Here is a 17,956-nt window from a genome sequence, read left to right as displayed (position 1 = left end):
CTCGAAACTATGGACGGAAACCCCCTGCCAAGAACATGGAACGCAACAAATCTGAAAAAATTCTACCCGTAAAAGAGTCGGGCAAGGCGCTCAAAGCATGTGTTATGGGAGAACATGCATGACCATAGCCGAAGCAAATAATCCGAAACAGAAATTCATTCATAAGAAAGTGCATACAATGATCGAGCAATACAAATCCAAGAGCTGACCAGACCAAAACCAAGAAAAGCAAATACAAGTCAACTCGGGGGAGGAGTTTCAGGCCCGTCGTTGAAGGAAACACTCGCCGGCATATCCACGGCCTCATCCGCGGGATGGTCGGCAAAGGGATCCGACTCCAGTTCCAACTCCGGATGACTCGCCCGAATGCGAGCACAAGCCACCCGATATCCAAACTCGTACGTCACCCGTCCCGACCTCACCAGGTCGTGCTCGAACCCGGCAGACGCCTTGTACTCGACAATGGCCTTCTATATCCGCTGAGGCAGCGCCAATCGCTCCTCCTTCAGGGCCTCTTCAGCAGCCCAAGCGAAAGACTTGGCAGACTCGATGTCGTTTGAGAGCGTCTGCAATTCGTCGTCCAACGTCCGAGCGCGAGCTTGGCTTTCCTCCAGCTCGGCCTTCAGATGACTCACCTCTTTGTCCAAAGCCAAGGCACGCTATTCGATCGCTGTCACGACCTCCGGGCTGAACGAGTTCCTCAGCTCCTGGTTCTCAAGGCGAAGGGCAGCATAAGTGTCCGATTGACGCTCGATCACCCGCCCCGCGTCGAGGACTCGGTCAATCAGCGCCATAGCATAGTGTTGACCCTGTACCGAGATTAACATCAAGACACATGTAAAGTAGGTGGCGACGAAGGGAGGAACGCCACTACTTATCCAGACCAGTGACTTGGCCGCCCGATCTGCCAGCACCTTCGAAGTGGAGCCGTAAAGTTCCTTAGCCATGGCCGGGTGCAGCGTTCCCCGGATAAACTCCTGGGCCGTTGGCCCGTTAGCCCAGATGCGACTGTCGGCCTTGAGGTCGGGCCAGCGGGTGGCATAGGGGGTTCCCAGCGCACTAGTAGGAAGGCTGGTCATGCTCGAGGCCCGGTACTCCTCGCCTTCCGACCGACCAACACGGCACAAATCCCGCATCGACTTCGGGCACGCCGACGCCCTTTGGACGGGATCATCACCGGATAGACTAGCCGCCTCCCTGCCTTTGGCGCTCCCCGAGCCCTCGCCTGGTGGAGCAGCCCCAGTTAGTCCTGAGGAAGTGCGTTCATGAGCGGCCAACCTTGCGGACACCTTCCGAACCACATTCTTCAGTTTCTTGGCAAGCTGACTCGCGCTCGGAGATCCCGATGCTCCCCCAGGCGCGCCCCTCTTCGGGACACCCCCGGTCCCGGAGCCATCGCCGCCCCGAGATGAGGCCGCATTGTCTTTGGCATGAGGCGCCTTCTTTACGGACCGAAGGTTCACCATTTCTGCAAAAACCCGGTCGGTCAAATAGCTCTAGACAAACAGACAGCATGCGACATAAAGGCAACCATACCACTAACAACCGGGCTTAACCTTGCCTCAACCAGCCACTCCTCAGTCATCTCTCTGATTGCCCGAGAAGAGGACAGAATGCTCCTCAACCGATTTACGTCTGCCGACTCCCCACCTGAAAGCAGCGGGAGGACATTATCGACGGTGCGGGAAGTCCACCCGATGCTGAAGCCCCACCCTCGACTGCAACTGACAAAGAAGAAGCGGCTCTTCCAACCTTTGTTGTTGGAGGGAGCGCCGCTAATCTTGAACCCACTATGGGCGGTTAAGTAATAACCACCCCGACCCCTACACAGTCGAAAGCAGGCCAGGAACAGAGCCCTAGATGGTTCTATCCCGGCCACGCGACACTCCCCGAGGAAAGCCACCAAATAGCGCCAAGAGTTCGACGCCATATGAGATGGCGATGTACCCCACTTACGGAGGCAATCCTCGATCACAGGATGAAGCGGGCTCAACCCCGCCTCAACCAGCCACTCCTCAGTCATCTCTCTGATTGCCCGAGAAGAGGACAGAATGCTCCTTGGCCGATTTATGTCTGCCGACTCCCCACCTGAAAGCAACGGGAGGACATTATTGACGGTGCGAGAAGTCCACCCGATGCTGAAGCCCCACCCTCGACTGCAACTGACAAAGAAGAAGCGACTCTTCCAACCTTTGTTGTTGGAGGGAGCGCCGCTAATCTTGAACCCACTACGAGCGGTTAAGTAATAACCACCCCGACCCCTACACAGTCGAAAGCAGGCCAGGAATAGAGCCCTAGATGGTTCTATCCCGGCCACGCGACACTCCCCGAGGAAAGCCACCAAATAGCGCCAAGAGTTCGACGCCATCTGAGATGGCGATATACCCCACTTACGGAGGCAATCCTCGATCACAGGATGAAGCAGGCTCAACCCCGCCTCAACCAGCCACTCCTCAGTCATCTCTCTGATTGCCCGAGAAGAGGACAGAATGCTCCTCAGCCGATTTACGTCTGTCGACTCCCCACCTGAAAGCAACGGGAGGACATTATCGATGGTGCGGGAAGTCCACCCGGTGCTGAAGCCCCACCCTCGACTGCAACTAACAAAGAAGAAGCGGCTCTTCCAACCTTTGTTGTTGGAGGGAGCGCCGCTAATCTTGAACCCACTATGGGCGGTTAAGTAATAACCACCCCAACCCCTACACAATCGAAAGCAGGCCAGGAACAGAGCCCTAGATGGTTCTATCCCGGCCACGCGACACTCCCCGAGGAAGGCCACCAAATAGGGCCAAGAGTTCGACGCCATCGGAGATGGCGATATACCCCACTTACGGAGGCAATCCTCGATCACAGGATGAAGCAGGAATCGTAGTCCTGCCTCAAGGGCACCCACCGTCAGCCCAAATCCCTAGGGAAACTGATCATACGGTCGTTGACCCGGCCGAGGGGCAAAAAGGCTATAATCTTCCGAGATACAATAACGATCCCGGAGCTCCCCTAGAAACTCCTCGGTCACCACCGAATCTATATCATGCCACAGCTTGAGACTCGCAAGCAGGGCAGAACTCCCCATGGCCTCTAATGGCGCGTCTCTCGGAGACAAAGGGGTAACCCCAAGGCCCTCGGAAGAAGAGGAAGAAGTCGAAGAAGAAGAAGACGAGGAAGGCGAAGACATCCCGACCTCAAGTCAGTAGGGAAGAAGCTGGGTCACTGAACAGAACAAACAAGGCAGCGGCGGCCAGACAAGGTGACGGCAGCTGAGCAAAAGATAAGGGAAACCCTTCTGGCGGAAGCTTATAAAGGACAGGCCAGAGACGACGATCGAGCTTACCGAGAGAGAGCATCACGACCCTTGAAACCATCATGACTCCTCGGGTTCCCCCAGATTCACCGGTCTCAGAGATCCCACCCGGAAACGTCCCATCACCCAAGGCCTCCCGCCAGAACCAACACTGTTCCGCTCAACGCGACACGTGGCGCACGGCTTCAAACGTAACGCGGTTTCTCGCCAGAACCAATGTCGTCCCACTCAGCGCAACACGTGGTGCCTAGCTCCAAACGTAACGCGGTTTCTCGCCAAAACCAACGCCGTCCCACTCAGCGCAACACGTGGCGCACAGCTCCAAACGTAACGCGGTTCCCGACTTGCGACCCGCCGGCCCAGTTTACCGCTCGAGTTGCTACATATCGGTTCCCGACTTGCAACTCGCCGGCCCAATTTATCGCCCGAGTCTCTCCAGATCAGTTCCCAACTTGCGACTCGCTGGCCCAAGTCACAACTCGAGTCGCTCCAGATCGGTTCCCAACTTGCGACTCGCCGGCCCAGTTTATCGCCAGAGTCACTCCAGATCGGTTCCCGACTTGCGACTCGCCGGCCCAAGTCACAACCCGAGTTACTCCAGATCGGTTCCCGACCTGCGACTCGTCGGCCTAGTTTACCGCCGGAGTCGCTCCAGATCGGTTCCCGACATGCGACTCGCCAGCCCAGCTCATCGCCCGGATTGCTCCAGATCGGTTCCCGACTTGCGACCCGACAACCCCAGACTCAAGCCCACGGTACGGTCTCTGACTCAAATCACACGGCTCAACCCTCTGGCCGACGGCCTATCAATATCGCCCTACCTAAATGCCGCCCAGAAACACCTCACAACGAACCCTCGCAAAGAGTCAACACATCCGAGGTGTCTCGACCCAGGCCCGCCTCTCGTCCTCTCAAAGACCACACGGCACGCCTCGGCGAGGGGGGGAGAAGTGATAAGGGACATTCTGGACAGTCCTGCCACGTTACAATCAATGCCACGTACCGCCATGCCAAGTCAACAAGGAGAATACCCTCGCACGTCAAACCAGATCCCGTACCAGGGCACTGTTCAGTACGATCCGCCTAGGAAAACTCAAGACGATGCCGTCTCGCGCGCCCCGAGACGGCATTGTCCCGCACGTCTCGAACGGCGCCACTCCGCATGCCTTAGGACGACAACCACGCGAAGGTACCCTCTCACCTCTCGAGAGTTGACCGTCGCGCCAAACCCGCGTACGGCCGACCCTCGTACAATAGTATAAAATCCTTGGCCAAGCATCCGGCCAGAAAAAAAGAGGGAGAAAAAGAAAAAAAAAGAAAAGGAGATCCCACTGACCACTGACTTAATCATCGGAGGGACCAAAGTCGGAGAAGATCCGACGAAGGTCTTTTCTTTTGCAGGAAATCGCCACCGTCTGAAGCGAAAGCTCTGCTCACACTCCTGAGTCAATCCTCAGGGCAACGATTGACCGGTCCCGAGGACCAACTGAGACGCCCAGAGATTCCCGACATCGCCCCGTGGACCAAGTCGTGCTGACTCACTATCCATGGTGAATTAGTTCATCAACACTTTGTTTAAGTATTTCGTTCTTTGATACCGAACTTATAGGTCTAGAGGTTTCATGTCTAGTATAAATAGTTATTATGAATAATAGTCAACCTTACGAAGATAATTGAGTATTAATAGAGGATCGTCCACTCTCGGTATCATGAGAGAAATATCTCGTATATTCTCCTCACTCAAGCAAATCCCTTGCTAGGGTCAATCGAATCATGATGAATCTAATAAGCATGAGACTTGGATTGAGAAATGAGTTCTTTAGGAGAATCTGATTAAGAGTGAGACTTAGATAGATCTCGTATGGGCTTGATAGCACCATGTCTGATATATGATCTATAAGATATTAGATGGATGAGAGACTATAGATATACGATAACTAAGGGTAGACAAGTCCAATGGATTAGATCTCTCTATGTCGTCTAGGGACTATAACGTAATGGCCTAGTACATCCATAATAAATGAGTTTAGTAAATTATTATATGAATAATAATTCACTGATTTAGAAGAAGTTCTAACAAGTATAACTATAGGGTCACACACATATAGTGTACAACATGACGGGTAAAGGATTAGATATGAGATATCCAATAAGTCATTATTTTATTGGATCTATTAGGTGAGGCCCAATAGAGCTTAGAATTGTTATTAGATGAGGATCCAATATTCATTAAACTAGGATAATTTGATAGAGATCCAATACCCATTAAGGCAGAATCTATTAGAGTAAGTAAAGAGGGCTCTTTATATACAGGAGTTGGGGCTTAAAGAGATTATAGGTTAGACCCCTATTATCGCCACCTCTTTCATGTCCTCCCTACCCCTTCCTCTAGGCAACTATCCCTTATTTGGTATGAGAGGATAGTAATAGGGATCAATCCCTCCTTAGTTGTTGTGTTGTGGTGCTACGCGAATGCGAGGAAAGAATGTCCTTTGAGAGGAGGTACGTCATCGCCACATCTATTATGTGGATCACTACTAAAGAGGAGTTTGTGAGAGCTTCTTCATCCATAGATTGAGATCTGCATATTTGAAGATATACAATCTCCCATATGTGAGAATATCTCAACTATTTTATATAGTTACACGGTTTTATCGCTTTTGAGTTTTACGCTCTCGATATTTGTACGATGATTTGATAAAATTGATTTAGGAAACTAGTTTTTATTTTTATTTTTCGCTGCGCATATGATGCTCTCTATGATTTCTCAACATTTTAGTCAACCATTATTTAGATGCTTGAAACCCCAAGAGGCTAAGAGGGTGCTCGTCGAGGTACACGAGGTTATTTGCGGGGAACATATTGGTGAACGGGCCCTCACATTCAAAGTACTTCGGCAAGGTTTCTACTAGCCAATACTATATAAGAATGTATTGCTTATGCCTAAAGATGCCCCAAGTGGTAGAGGTTTGCATGGATAAAACATCAACTAGCAGTTCCTTTAACATTGATCGATTACAGATAGTCCTTTGCCTAATGGGGAATGGACATCTTTGAGCATTTTTTGCCAGCCTTGAGCCAACGGAGGTTCCTTATTATTGAAGTTGACTATTTTACAAAATAGGTAGAGGTTGAGCCATTAGTGTGAATCATTAAGAAGCAAGTTGCAAGCTAAAGAAAGAAAGTTTCATTGCCTTAAAAAGGATTGTATCGACTACGTTGAGCCTTTACATCCCAAAATGAGGCCCCAACTTACCAATATAATTGACTAATCGAACAAACAATCTCAAAGATATCACAAATAGAAGATACAAGGAACAAGTAGGGTAGACAAACTTGGCAACTTAGACCACTATAGTATGAGATAGCAGGCTAGGTATCGTGACGAGGTGGCAAGTTAGGACTTTCGTTAAAAGATATTTTGAGCACTATTGGGATGTGCTGATCCTTAGGGTTATTTGTGAACGGATCCTCCTCGAGCTCCATTTCAAGATACCTCGTCTTGAAATAAGCTAAGGCGATATAGTATTCATATTAATATGAGACTACCCTCAATCTCCCCAAGCCCCTTTTGAACCAGGCAAAAGTCTTATAGTTGATAATTGTCTCTTCCCAATATCTTGATATCATACATTGCTCGGTCTCCAATGCCTCCTTCAGGCCCCGAACCTGCTCAGTAATGCTCATGACCTATGACAATTTACTTGACGAGCTCCGAGTTATAGGCCCTCATCAAATCCAACTCTCAAGTAAGTCCCAATAACTTATTCTCCATGTTTCGGTTGTTGCTCCAGACCCCTCTCAACTACTGTAATTAGCAAAGTATCGCTCAACCTTATTTAGCTTCCTCGCCAACTTGACTTCTCGAGTCTTTGTCTCGATAAGGAGTGCAAGGTCTCCTCTCTCTCTCAGCCCTCCACTTTTTCTTGAAGATTATCGATTATGAAGGATTACTGATAGAATTAGACGTCCTGTATGCAATCAATGGGAGTCGTGACATAATGATGATGCTGAAACTAAAGATAATGAGATAAACAATGAGAAAATAAATTACTAACCACATCTTAATTTATCAGTTATTTATTATGGTAATACATATCGATCAAGACCTCTAAAAAACAATGATAAATCTGTTTTATGACCCCTAAGCATAATGACCCTCCCGTAATATTGTTTTGCAGTTGTGCTATCACCTCATATTTTTCTACCTCTTTTATAAATCATCTCATTTGACCAGTGGTGCATTCGGAGCCGGATTCGGTGGTCTTATTCATTGCTATGCGTTCTCAAGCGTATCAGTCATCTGACGAGGATCACCACCGATAGCAAGCGAGTCCTGTGATATCCATCTCTCTACTATGCTGATGGAACGATGTTATCCCAACCTATAAGCATTTCTTTCTGAGATCACCGGCCAGAAAGACATATCTGTATGCTTCTCGCTGCATGGTATCAGAGAAAGTGTGCCTCATCATGCTACATATAACAAACTACAAGTCGTACGGAGAGCAGCATTATTAGTTGGTGGCGTGTCATTGTCTTCGGATATTCTCATAGATTCACCACGGGAGCTGAAAGGGATGCGACCTCCAACTTATATAATTGGCACACACCACATTTGATCGTCTTGTGCGACCTTTTAGTTCTTTCTTCGAGGATTCCTTTGTCGCGAAGAAGTGGATACATATGTTTTGCCAAGTTGTAGTTGGTGCCATACTCTGCTGTATTACTTTTATAAGTATAAAATTATAATTATATTATTATCATGTAATTTTATGTCAGAAATATATATATATATATATATATATATATATACGTCCAATCAACGTATTTTTTGTGAGGAAAATTGATGTTCTTCAATCGAAACTTTCTACTTGATGACAGGTGTGTATGTGTAAAGGCAACGATCTACTAGATGACAGATGTGTACATGTGGCGAGGAACAGAAACGAGAAGGTTGCAGAGAAGAGTACTTGCAGTCCGGTCGATCACCATCGCCCGATCGAAGAGCAAATCTCAAAACTGAGGGACGAACGGAACACTACTGCTGTTGCCGACGGAGATCATCGGACCTTACGAACGTGCCGTGGAATCCATACGGTACCCTCGACGGTAACCTCACCATCGCCTCCAAGTCCATGCTCCGCCCGTTCACGATCAGAAGCTGCGACATGCCTTGACTCTCATCGTGCACGAATTCCACCACGAACCCCTCGTCTTCCTCCCCGCTTCCGTCGGCGCGGAGGGGAACAAACATGGGCTCGCCACCGAACCGGTCACCCCCGTAGTCAAACCGCCTGACCTCCCCGGTTTCCAGGTCCACCTTCGCCACCCCGCCGCACCTGGGCCACGGCTCCGCGATCGCCAGATACGCAAACCGAGTCTTCCTGCCGAGACGAGCCCGGTTAATCTGACCTGCCTCCAGGTTCAGCCCGGGTGCAATCTCCCTCCGGCTCGATTCCTCCGTCTCCAAGTCGAGCCGGATCTCCGATAGCACCGTCCGGATGGGCGCCGCCGCGTCCTCCACATCTGAGAATATGGCATCGGGCGGTGACATGCACGACCCGATGATCACCACCGTCCGCCCCTTCCCTTCGCGGCACGTCTCCTCCCACGCGTTCCACAGGTGGAAGCAGAAGCAGCCGGGCACGTCGATCCATCGGATCCTGGATTCGTCGGAGTCGTACCTAGGCAGCACCCCGAACCGGGGGGTCTTGCTGCGGTCGCACCGCACGGGCGAGCCGCCATGCAACATCCTTGAGAGCTCGAAGACCACTTGTTGGTCGGGGATGATGGCGTAGTTCTCGGTGATGGCAAAGTCGTGGATCATGGTGGGCTGGCGGAGGGTGATGGCGACGTCGGCTGACTTCTTCCCTGTGATCGGGTGCACGTAAAAGTACTTCAAGTAGGGCTTGCAGATCACGTCATAGCTCAGCGCGAACAGCTCGCCGCTCACCGGATCGATCTTCGGATGCGCTATCATCGAAGTAACCTGCTGCCCAGCGAAGCTATGCCGTCCCACCGTCTCGAGATCTCCGTCGGCGGTGACGCGCACGTGGTACGGGAGGTCATCTTCTGACATGGCCAAAAGACGGCCGCCGAAGTACACAAGTCCGGCATTCGCCACGCCCGTGCCATTCGCGGGATTTACGATCCCGGCCGCGGTTCGAAGGTAGAATAAAGCAAGTCGAGCGATTCCCGAGTGACCGTGAAGCTCGCCGATAGCCTTGGGGAACACGGTCCGGCCGAGAGCTGCCTCCTGCAAGAGGCGGCTCGTGCGAGTGTACCGGCAAGAATAGGAAGCATCTGCAGGGCCAGAGAGCGAGACGGCATGGATCATGCCGTCGCCGTCAAAGAGGTGGTGCCCGCCAGCCGGTGGAAACATCGGGTTGGCACCATTGCGCACGTAAACGCCGAACAGCGCTGGCGGAATGCGACCGGTGACTTCCAGCCCGTGGACCGGCGGCGACTCAGGAACGGGCGTGAAGTTGCCAGAGATCTGCACGGCTGGGTCGACAGAGCGAGGGAGAGGACGTTTACCCTCCAACCCTGCAACGATACCGCTCTCCACGGCGTCGAGAATGGAAGCTAGCACTTTCTGTACAGGGTTCAGTGGAGGGGCACTGCTAACTAGTGGATGAGATAGCGGTGGACCTCTGGGCTTCTCTAGAGGAGGAAGCAATTGTGACATTCTTCTCTTCTGAGTCAACCCTTCAAGGACTGGGACCTTCGAAGGAGAGATGAGGAGGTCCCTCCTAGAGGGAGAAACGAGGGGTTTCTGAGGAGGAGCACTCTCGGTGTGCGGAGAGTGGAGCGAGCGACTGACGCGAAGGGAGGCCTGAGCCATAGCTACTGCTTCTGTGCGGATGAGCCCTAGGGGTTAGGGTTTTAAAACCTCTCCAGGTTTATGATTCTCGCGATGACGACATAGCAGATGGGGTGGATACTGCGGGATGTCGTACATAAAAATGGCTAACCAAAATCGAGGATGTGGTGGGGTCAAGAGCCGGGTGACTCACACAACTGCCTCCGTTTGGGGGGTTTCGGTGTATTGCATTATTCCGAATGTAGCAACACAGTTCGCCTTTCGAGCATGCATAAATGGACCTCCGACTTGCATGATATACATAGACGAACACGTGGAACGACCACGATCGGTTACAGTTGGTGCGAAGGAAAGGCTGCTATGAGACGGGCTACCACCTGCAGGTTGAGCCAGACTGGACGAACTGCTCGGGCTATCGAAGTGCACGTGCCATCCGAGTGGGTACTACGGTTTAAAAGGAGGAAGCGCGGATCAGCTGCATCCCCGGAGCAGCGTACTCAACCTCGGAGTCCCAGATCGACTGTGCACATGCCAGGTTAGGCATCTGTCGGGGCGGGCCCGCTTCGCCCGCGAGCGGCAGATTGCCACGTGGATTTCTTAGTTCGCACACCGTTGGACGAGAGGAGCATCTAACCCGCGCTCGTACACAGGTTTCACGTCGGCGGCGTTGGGGAGTGGGTCCCGTCGGCGCATCCACCAGCGGAGTCTTCGGTCGCCTTTCGACAATAAAGGCCCGGCAGTACTCTCGACACCCGTCGGTGGTTTGACCGCCCTGACGTAGGCGCACGTCGATTGGCCTCTATTCGGGACCCACACCACTCTAGTCGACGTGGCCGTATAAAAGACAAAGATGCAACAAAGCGGTAGAACAGTGAAAAGTTGTTAGTAAGATTCTTTTGTGACTGGTGACGGAGACTGCATCCACTCATACGGTCAATACTGCCCATTCTTCGCGCTCGTTCGTTGCATCCACCTCACATGTACTACTGTCTTCCTCCCCCCGGTCTAATCTTGTCGTCGACTGCAAATTTCCAGGGCGATTCGGCAAGATGACAATTCTAATGGTACACGTCCGGAGGAAACATGGTAAGCTTGTGGATAAGAACTAATCCTTTTTGACAGGAACCTAATCGACAGAAGGGGTGGATAGATCGAAGCTGTTCATTAAACGGATAGATCATAACTGGAGCCAAATCGGGTTCGTCGCATTCCATTGTTCCGAAACAAAAACCAGCAGTATGTGAGGAATGCTTCAAGAACAGCAGCACACCAGTAAGCCCGAAGCGTCCAAGTAATCCATTGTGAATGAGGTCACTCGCAGTAGCAGTGAGATTGACAGTAAGGAATGCTTTGAAAACAGCACAATGAGTGCAAGCAATCCAGAGCAAGTGATGACACTCATAGTAGCAGTGAGATAAGTATGGGCTTTCGTCCTCCTTGCTTCCGCTTGGTGGTGCAGCGTTCTCGAAACGGCACACGACAGTTCACCTTCCACCATCGGATGTGGTATCGGCTAACTACCCAAGTTGATGATCGAGTATTTGACCAAATGTTTTAGGGGATAAGCATGCGGATCTACAGATTTGAAACCATTTTAAGCTCCTTTTAAAAGCGCCGACGCGGTGGAACAGCAAGCTACATGCAAGCCCGCCGAAATCCATCGATCACCGATGGTTTCGCTCGGTGGTCCCACGAAATCAGGACTTCCCATTGGTCCGCTAAGTGCGCTGAACGCCGGACAAAGTTTGCATGCAATGCGTCGAACACGTGCAACCACAAGCGTCGATCACGGTGTTGGCCGAGGCAAGTGGGTCACACGCTACGAAGCTACGTGGGTAGATCCGAGATGGGCGGGACCCGTCGAGTACGCCGCGACGCGGAGTCCACGTGGGGTGGAGGGAGTATGGCCCGCGGAGACGGGCTCTGCTGCACCCCTCTCCACGCGACGCATCCAACTGCTTGGAGCCAAACACCTCTGTCCTCATCGGGACCCCTCTTATGCCACTAATAGTCGACGCAAAAAGTCGATTTTTCTGAACGACACCAAACAGCGGATCAGGGATGGCGAGTGAGTCCACGTGACCGGGGGCCGAGAGCGCGTGCCTGCGTTGGACCACAGCGTGGTTTCTGAGTTGGATTATCCCACCACGAGTACAGCATCGACTCTAGAAATGATCCAAACGACATAAATCTAATTTGGTAAGATTTAATATCTTATTTTTTCTATAAAGTATTAATTTTATGAAGATATTTTAGGAATAATGCAACTTAAAGTTTTTCTTTATCGTAAAGAAAAAAGAAAGACTGTAATCATGCAAAGAAAAAGTCATATTTGCTTGGGAATTTCAGGTGTTTATAGGTAAATATAATTTTAATACATAATTTTTATAATAATGTTATATATAATATGGTTTATATAAATTTCAAAGATACATTTTAGAAAAATATAAGATTGTTTGGGCCTAAAAAAACGTATGTTACTGAATATATGATCTCCCAAAATCGTGACTTAGATCGCCACATTGTACGAAGTGCTAAAACCCTAAAAGGCCCAAAACGAGCATCGTTCTGTGGATGCATAGACTTCATGGTCTTGAGGAATTAATTGGGACTTGATTGGGTTCTTCATTAATTGAATCATGGCAAATGTATTAGAAATCTTGAATCTGAAGTATTAATTCGACGATCAAAGCTAGTGCATTAACCCTAATCAAAGAGTTGAGGTTCTCAAAGTTTTTGGATCCCCATCCTCATCCATCCGGATGGTAGAATGTGAGTAAAATCTAGATCAATCAGATTTGGTGTAAGAATGTTTGCTTGGTGGCTAAGGGATATTCGGATGCTTGTTTGATGATCGATCTATATAAAAATCAAGATTGAGAGGATTTTTCAACGTGATCATTATGACGCTCAAGTCAATGACCGAATAAAATTATTTTATAGGGAATAAATCAAAAGACATATAAAAAAAATATGTTAGAAATTAGGTACTAGAGTTGTTATTATTCTTGAGATTAGTAGTACTATGGAGCAAGCTACCCGACAAAGTAAGCAACCAATGAAGTAAGTGACACGACAGCCTTATGAGAGCAAGAATCGGTGACGATAGAAATTGATAGAAGGGAAGAGAAAACAAGGGTTAGGGTTATTATATATTGGCAATCTTGTGATTTAGAGAATATCGTAGGGTACCTTGAAAATAAAAAAAATTCATTAACATTATGTAAATACTAAAATACTAATATTATCCTAAGATAATATCAATATTTAAGTATTTATAATGTAGCATCCAAGTCAAATAATTTTATTTTAAATCTTATTAAACATCAATTTATATTTGAAATATGGATCGCGCCTCATAGCACATTTCAGATGTAGTAAAGACTCAATCACCAAATAACATGATTGGGAATCTCAAAGAGATGGGGGGGGTATTCTTTGATCATCTAATTAAATGTACCGGAATGAGCAACAATGAAGTCCAAAATAATAGGATCCGTTTGAAAACAAAGACTAAACTATTAGCTTAGCACAAACCCAATCACGAAGTATGAGATTTTGATACCACACTACCAGCTTAGCACAAACCTCCAAGCACATTACATTTGGTTTCCTAGGGAATCATGTCACAGGATAGGTGAATCAAATCCTTTTACGTGTCATTCCCCAAATCCATGCAACTATTCCAAGACAGTGCAACGTAGCATCAACAGCATGCCCTCGAAGCATGAGGGCACACATAACAATGGAGGACTGCTGCCCTAAACATCTGTCCTCCTCATGCGTGGAGCAAGAAGCTCCACGAGAGGAAGAGGAAGCTCTGGTGAAACCCCACGAAGCCTTGTAGAAACCGGTGCAAGCAGCTTTCCAATGTGCTTTACTCTTAAGCGTATCAGTATCATATACTCACTTACCATGTGATGATGCACTTTGGAAACTGGTTTTAGACTAGTCGAAAGCACCGCAAGAAAGGGAACTCAGTAGAGCGTAAGCCATGAAGTCATCCTCATTCATATGTCAGTATGTCACTATAATCTTTTATCATCTCGATCTATATATTAAGAAGACGAAGTACGTTAACTTTATCGAGCATGATTAGTGGCCATCTAATTTAACTCGATCATCATTTATATTGGATTATTTATAATCACATGGACCCATCAAACTTCGTGTGGGAGCAACTAATCCATTTAGAATCGATCAGAAAAGGTTCTCGATGAGTTAGCATAACCTAACCTCTCACAGAGATCTTGTGCACGGGTCCTCTCTAATCATCAACGACGATCAAGAACTATATCTCAGCACCATTGTAATATCCTTTGTTCTACTACTAGGCCTCTTTTGAAGAGGGAGAAACTATTTTTGCTACTACATTGCGATGATCAAAGAAGATGATCGAGAATGGATGCTAAATCTTGTATGCCGTCCTTGCTACAAGCATACATCACATTCCTAGGAAGCCACAAAAATGAGTCGCGTGCGTATGTTTTGCCGGAAAGTTGTGTCATCGAGCTTTGGTGAGCTGATAAACGCTTAAACAAAGGCATTAAGATACGTGGCCATGGCGCTCTTCCTCCATTTGTCTAGCGCAGAACTAATGCACATCGACGAACGGTGGTGGTGACCAATATTCTCATGCTCGTTTCGAGGGAGATGGAGTGAGAACTTAGTTAAGGGCGGCGAGTTCTTCATCTCCTCATGACATGCTTGAAAAGAAGAGCTGCTCACGAAACTTCGAGGTTTCGTGCACATGCCTTCACCATTAATGAAAGAATTCCTACTCCATCATTCCCAACCAAAGCTGGCAGGCACTACGCGAGCGATCCAAATTGCTTTGTGAATCGGCCACCGCTTAAATTAACTTTGGAATAGAGAGAGGTTTTCTTTTATTTTCTTCGAAGAAAATTGTGGATAATTGTGCATCCAACCGGAGTTAATATTGTGGGTGGTGAGGAAGCGCCGACTACATCCAGGGCGGATGACCAATGAGGCCGTGTGGGTCCCGTCCGCCGTCAGATTTCCCCAGTGGGATCCACACCGCATCCCCGGATCTAGTTGATATGGTTCGGGCGATGACCGCCCGGGAGAGGAAGCGTAGACTGTAGCAGATCATTGCATCAGAGCCATTCGCGTCGAGATGATGACGACGACGACGACGACGACGATGAGGGACAAAGCTGTACCATTATCCTCGCTATCGGGCAATAATAATGATCTCGACCACCGCTTGACTAAACGACGCCAAGAAGCAATTTTGGCCAACAAGCAAGGCATGAAAAGTGTATTTGTGGCTCTCGGGCGGAACACTGCGGATCAGGCGAAGAACACTGTCGATCGACATTAATGCAGCATGAAATCACAACGATAACCCCTATCGATCTCACTAATGATGGATCAGACAGCTACTGCTTCCCAATGAGTGCTCGAAATGGATCCTCCGTCAAGACTCGAGTGTGGTGCTGTGCAGTGGATAAACATTAAAATAAAAAAAGGGGTTCGATCCCGATCCCACCATTTCTGTACACCGACAAATCACTTCATTCGATTCTCATGAACAGAATATAAGAAAGAAAACTTGCATCTTGCTGGGAACCTCGTCTTGGATATTGAAGAGATCAGCATGCTGCAGGGTCATCATTTGAGAACCTCCCCTATTTAAACCCCTCCCCATCATCCCACCCTTCCCCACTTCAGCACGTCTCCATTGCCTCATTCTCTTCTAATTCCCACTCACTATCACCTTCGCTATCTGAAATCCCATTGGTACTCCGACGACTATTCCAATCATAACTTCCAAACCTTCTCCAGCTCTGTCCTGTTTCCTGTAAACAGCCAAGAATGGCCGGCATGACCGATCGAGCACAGTGCTTTCCCCCAAGATGTGTGTGGGTGAACGGTCCGATCATCGTCGGAGCTGGCCCGTCCGGCTTAGCCGTCGCAGCGTGCCTGAAGGAGCACGGCGTGCCCTTCGTCGTCCTCGAGCGGTCCGACTGCATTGCCTCCCTCTGGCAAAAGCGTACCTACGACCGCTTGAAGCTCCACCTCCCCAAGCAGTTCTGCCAGCTTCCCAAGTTCCCCTTCCCCGATGATTTCCCCGAGTATCCTACCAAGAAGCAGTTCATAGATTACTTGGAGTCGTACGCTCAGCACTTCCAGATCCGCCCGCGGTTCAACCAGTCCGTGCAGTCGGCGAGGTTCGATGAAACGTACGGATTGTGGCTGGTGAGGACTGTAGGGTCCGGCACCGCGGCAGCAAGCCGGTGCCACGAGGTAGAGTACATTAGCAGGTGGCTGGTGGTGGCGACCGGCGAGAATGCAGAGAAGGTAGTCCCCGAGCTGGTGGGCCTGGGGGAGTTCGGCGGCGACCTGATGCATGTCTGCGACTACAAGTCTGGCGAGGCCTACCGCGGGAAGCGCGCGTTGGTGGTCGGCTGTGGCAACTCCGGCATGGAGATCTGCCTCGATCTCTGCGACTACGGTGCCTTCCCGGCTATGGTGGTCCGCGATTCGGTAAGTGGCCATTGTCGTACGACCCCAAACATATACCTAGCGTGGATCGAGCTTGTTCATGAAACGTGATTACAGGTTCATGTTCTGCCGCGGGAGGTTCTCGGGAAATCGACATTCGAGTTGGCCGCTCTCCTGATGAATTGGCTGCCGCTGTGGCTAGTGGACAAGACTTTGCTGGTGTTGGCGCGGCTTGTGCTGGGCAACGTAGAGAAGTACGGCCTGAGGAGGCCTTCAACCGGTCCTGTGGAGCTCAAGAACACAGAGGGGAGGACCCCTGTTCTGGACGTAGGAGCTCTTGGTAAGATAAGATCCGGTGACATCAAAGTGGTCCCCGGAATCAAGAGGTTCTCCCCGGGAAAAGTCGAGCTCGTCGACGGCCGAATCCTCCACATTGACTCCGTCATCTTGGCGACGGGATACCGCAGCAACGTCCCTCAGTGGCTTCAGGTACTAGCAAAGATTCTCTTCTCTTTCAATTCGACAGTGAGTGCACGAACATGACGACACACCTCGATGTCAGCTTGAGAAGAAGAATGGGAGATTGACCTACATTTCTTTGTTTGGGTTTGCAGGGATGTGATTTCTTCTCCAAAGATGGGTTTCCCAAGACGCCATTCCCAAACGGGTGGAAAGGACAGTGTGGACTCTACACTGTCGGTTTCACGAGGAGAGGCCTCTCTGGCGTTTCCTCGGATGCAGTGAGGATAGCCGACGACATCGGCAGTATGTGGAAAGAGGAACTGAAGTTGGCGAGGAGACCCATCGCCTGCCATGGGAGATGCATCTCGCAGATCTAATATGTGACTCGGATTGTAGACCAGTGTAAAATAGATCGGCAAGAGTGCACAGAGCTCATGTTTTGGATTAGAAACGAGCCTAATGAACAGAGAACAGTTGATACTGATCATGAGGCTTTTCTCACGTTGACACCATTGCATATCACTAAACCTCCCTCTCTCTTCTCCCTCAAACTCAAGGACAAACAAGACCAGCTGTGTGTAATCTTTACAGAACAGTAATATGGCTAGATGCTTGAGCATGTAAGCTTGGCTTGAAGGATGATAACATGATATATGAGGACGACATCCTATAAATTCTTGTATAGTCGGAGATATTATCATACGAATGAATCATTCTATTAAATGCAATCCGAATGTCTCCATCCATATATTTGTCTTCTCTTGTTTTTTCTTCTATAGTTCTCTTCTTCCTTCTTTCCTTTGAATGTGTTTACGCTATTGGAGATTTGACTGAATGGCCAAACATTCAAGGCTAAGGAAGAGATCCTTTATGAACTCAGCATCTTCTTCAATGCTACA

At 49.2% G+C, this 17,956-nt stretch overlaps 2 protein-coding genes across 2 annotated transcripts; one reads left to right on the top strand and one right to left on the bottom strand.

Moving 5' to 3' along the window:
- Nucleotides 1-8,209: 8,209 nt before the first annotated feature.
- LOC135645481 (9-cis-epoxycarotenoid dioxygenase NCED3, chloroplastic-like) lies at nucleotides 8,210-10,138 on the bottom strand. Its single transcript, XM_065163883.1, has one exon. It carries the CDS (start codon nucleotides 9,990-9,992, stop codon nucleotides 8,343-8,345), a length of 1,650 nt encoding a protein of 549 aa, XP_065019955.1. The 5' UTR covers nucleotides 9,993-10,138; the 3' UTR covers nucleotides 8,210-8,342.
- A 5,691-nt stretch (nucleotides 10,139-15,829) lies between these two features.
- On the top strand, nucleotides 15,830-17,722 carry LOC103993139 (probable indole-3-pyruvate monooxygenase YUCCA5). The gene is made up of 3 exons (XM_009413093.3): nucleotides 15,830-16,637; nucleotides 16,713-17,084; nucleotides 17,210-17,722. The coding sequence occupies exons 1-3, from the start codon at nucleotides 15,966-15,968 to the stop codon at nucleotides 17,432-17,434; spliced, it is 1,269 nt and encodes a 422-aa protein (XP_009411368.2). The 5' UTR covers nucleotides 15,830-15,965; the 3' UTR covers nucleotides 17,435-17,722.
- The last annotated feature ends 234 nt before the right edge of the window (nucleotides 17,723-17,956 follow it).

This window comes from Musa acuminata, chromosome BXJ3-8, assembly GCF_036884655.1.
Source record: "Musa acuminata AAA Group cultivar baxijiao chromosome BXJ3-8, Cavendish_Baxijiao_AAA, whole genome shotgun sequence".
Taxonomy (NCBI): Eukaryota; Viridiplantae; Streptophyta; class Magnoliopsida; order Zingiberales; family Musaceae; genus Musa; species Musa acuminata.
The sequence above is the reverse complement of the archived record's forward strand: the minus strand, read 5'-3'. Positions and strand labels throughout refer to the sequence as shown.

Bases quoted from the DNA above. Each gene is read 5' to 3' on its own strand.
- LOC135645481 (XM_065163883.1), bottom strand. From the start codon at position 9,992: ATGTCACAATTGCTTCCTCCTCTAGAGAAGCCCAGAGGTCCACCGCTA.
- LOC103993139 (XM_009413093.3), top strand. From the start codon at position 15,966: ATGGCCGGCATGACCGATCGAGCACAGTGCTTTCCCCCAAGATGTGTG. The intron at 16,638-16,712 runs GTAAGTGGCCAT...ACGTGATTACAG, and splicing joins CTATGGTGGTCCGCGATTCG to GTTCATGTTCTGCCGCGGGA. The intron at 17,085-17,209 runs GTACTAGCAAAG...TTGGGTTTGCAG, and splicing joins ACGTCCCTCAGTGGCTTCAG to GGATGTGATTTCTTCTCCAA.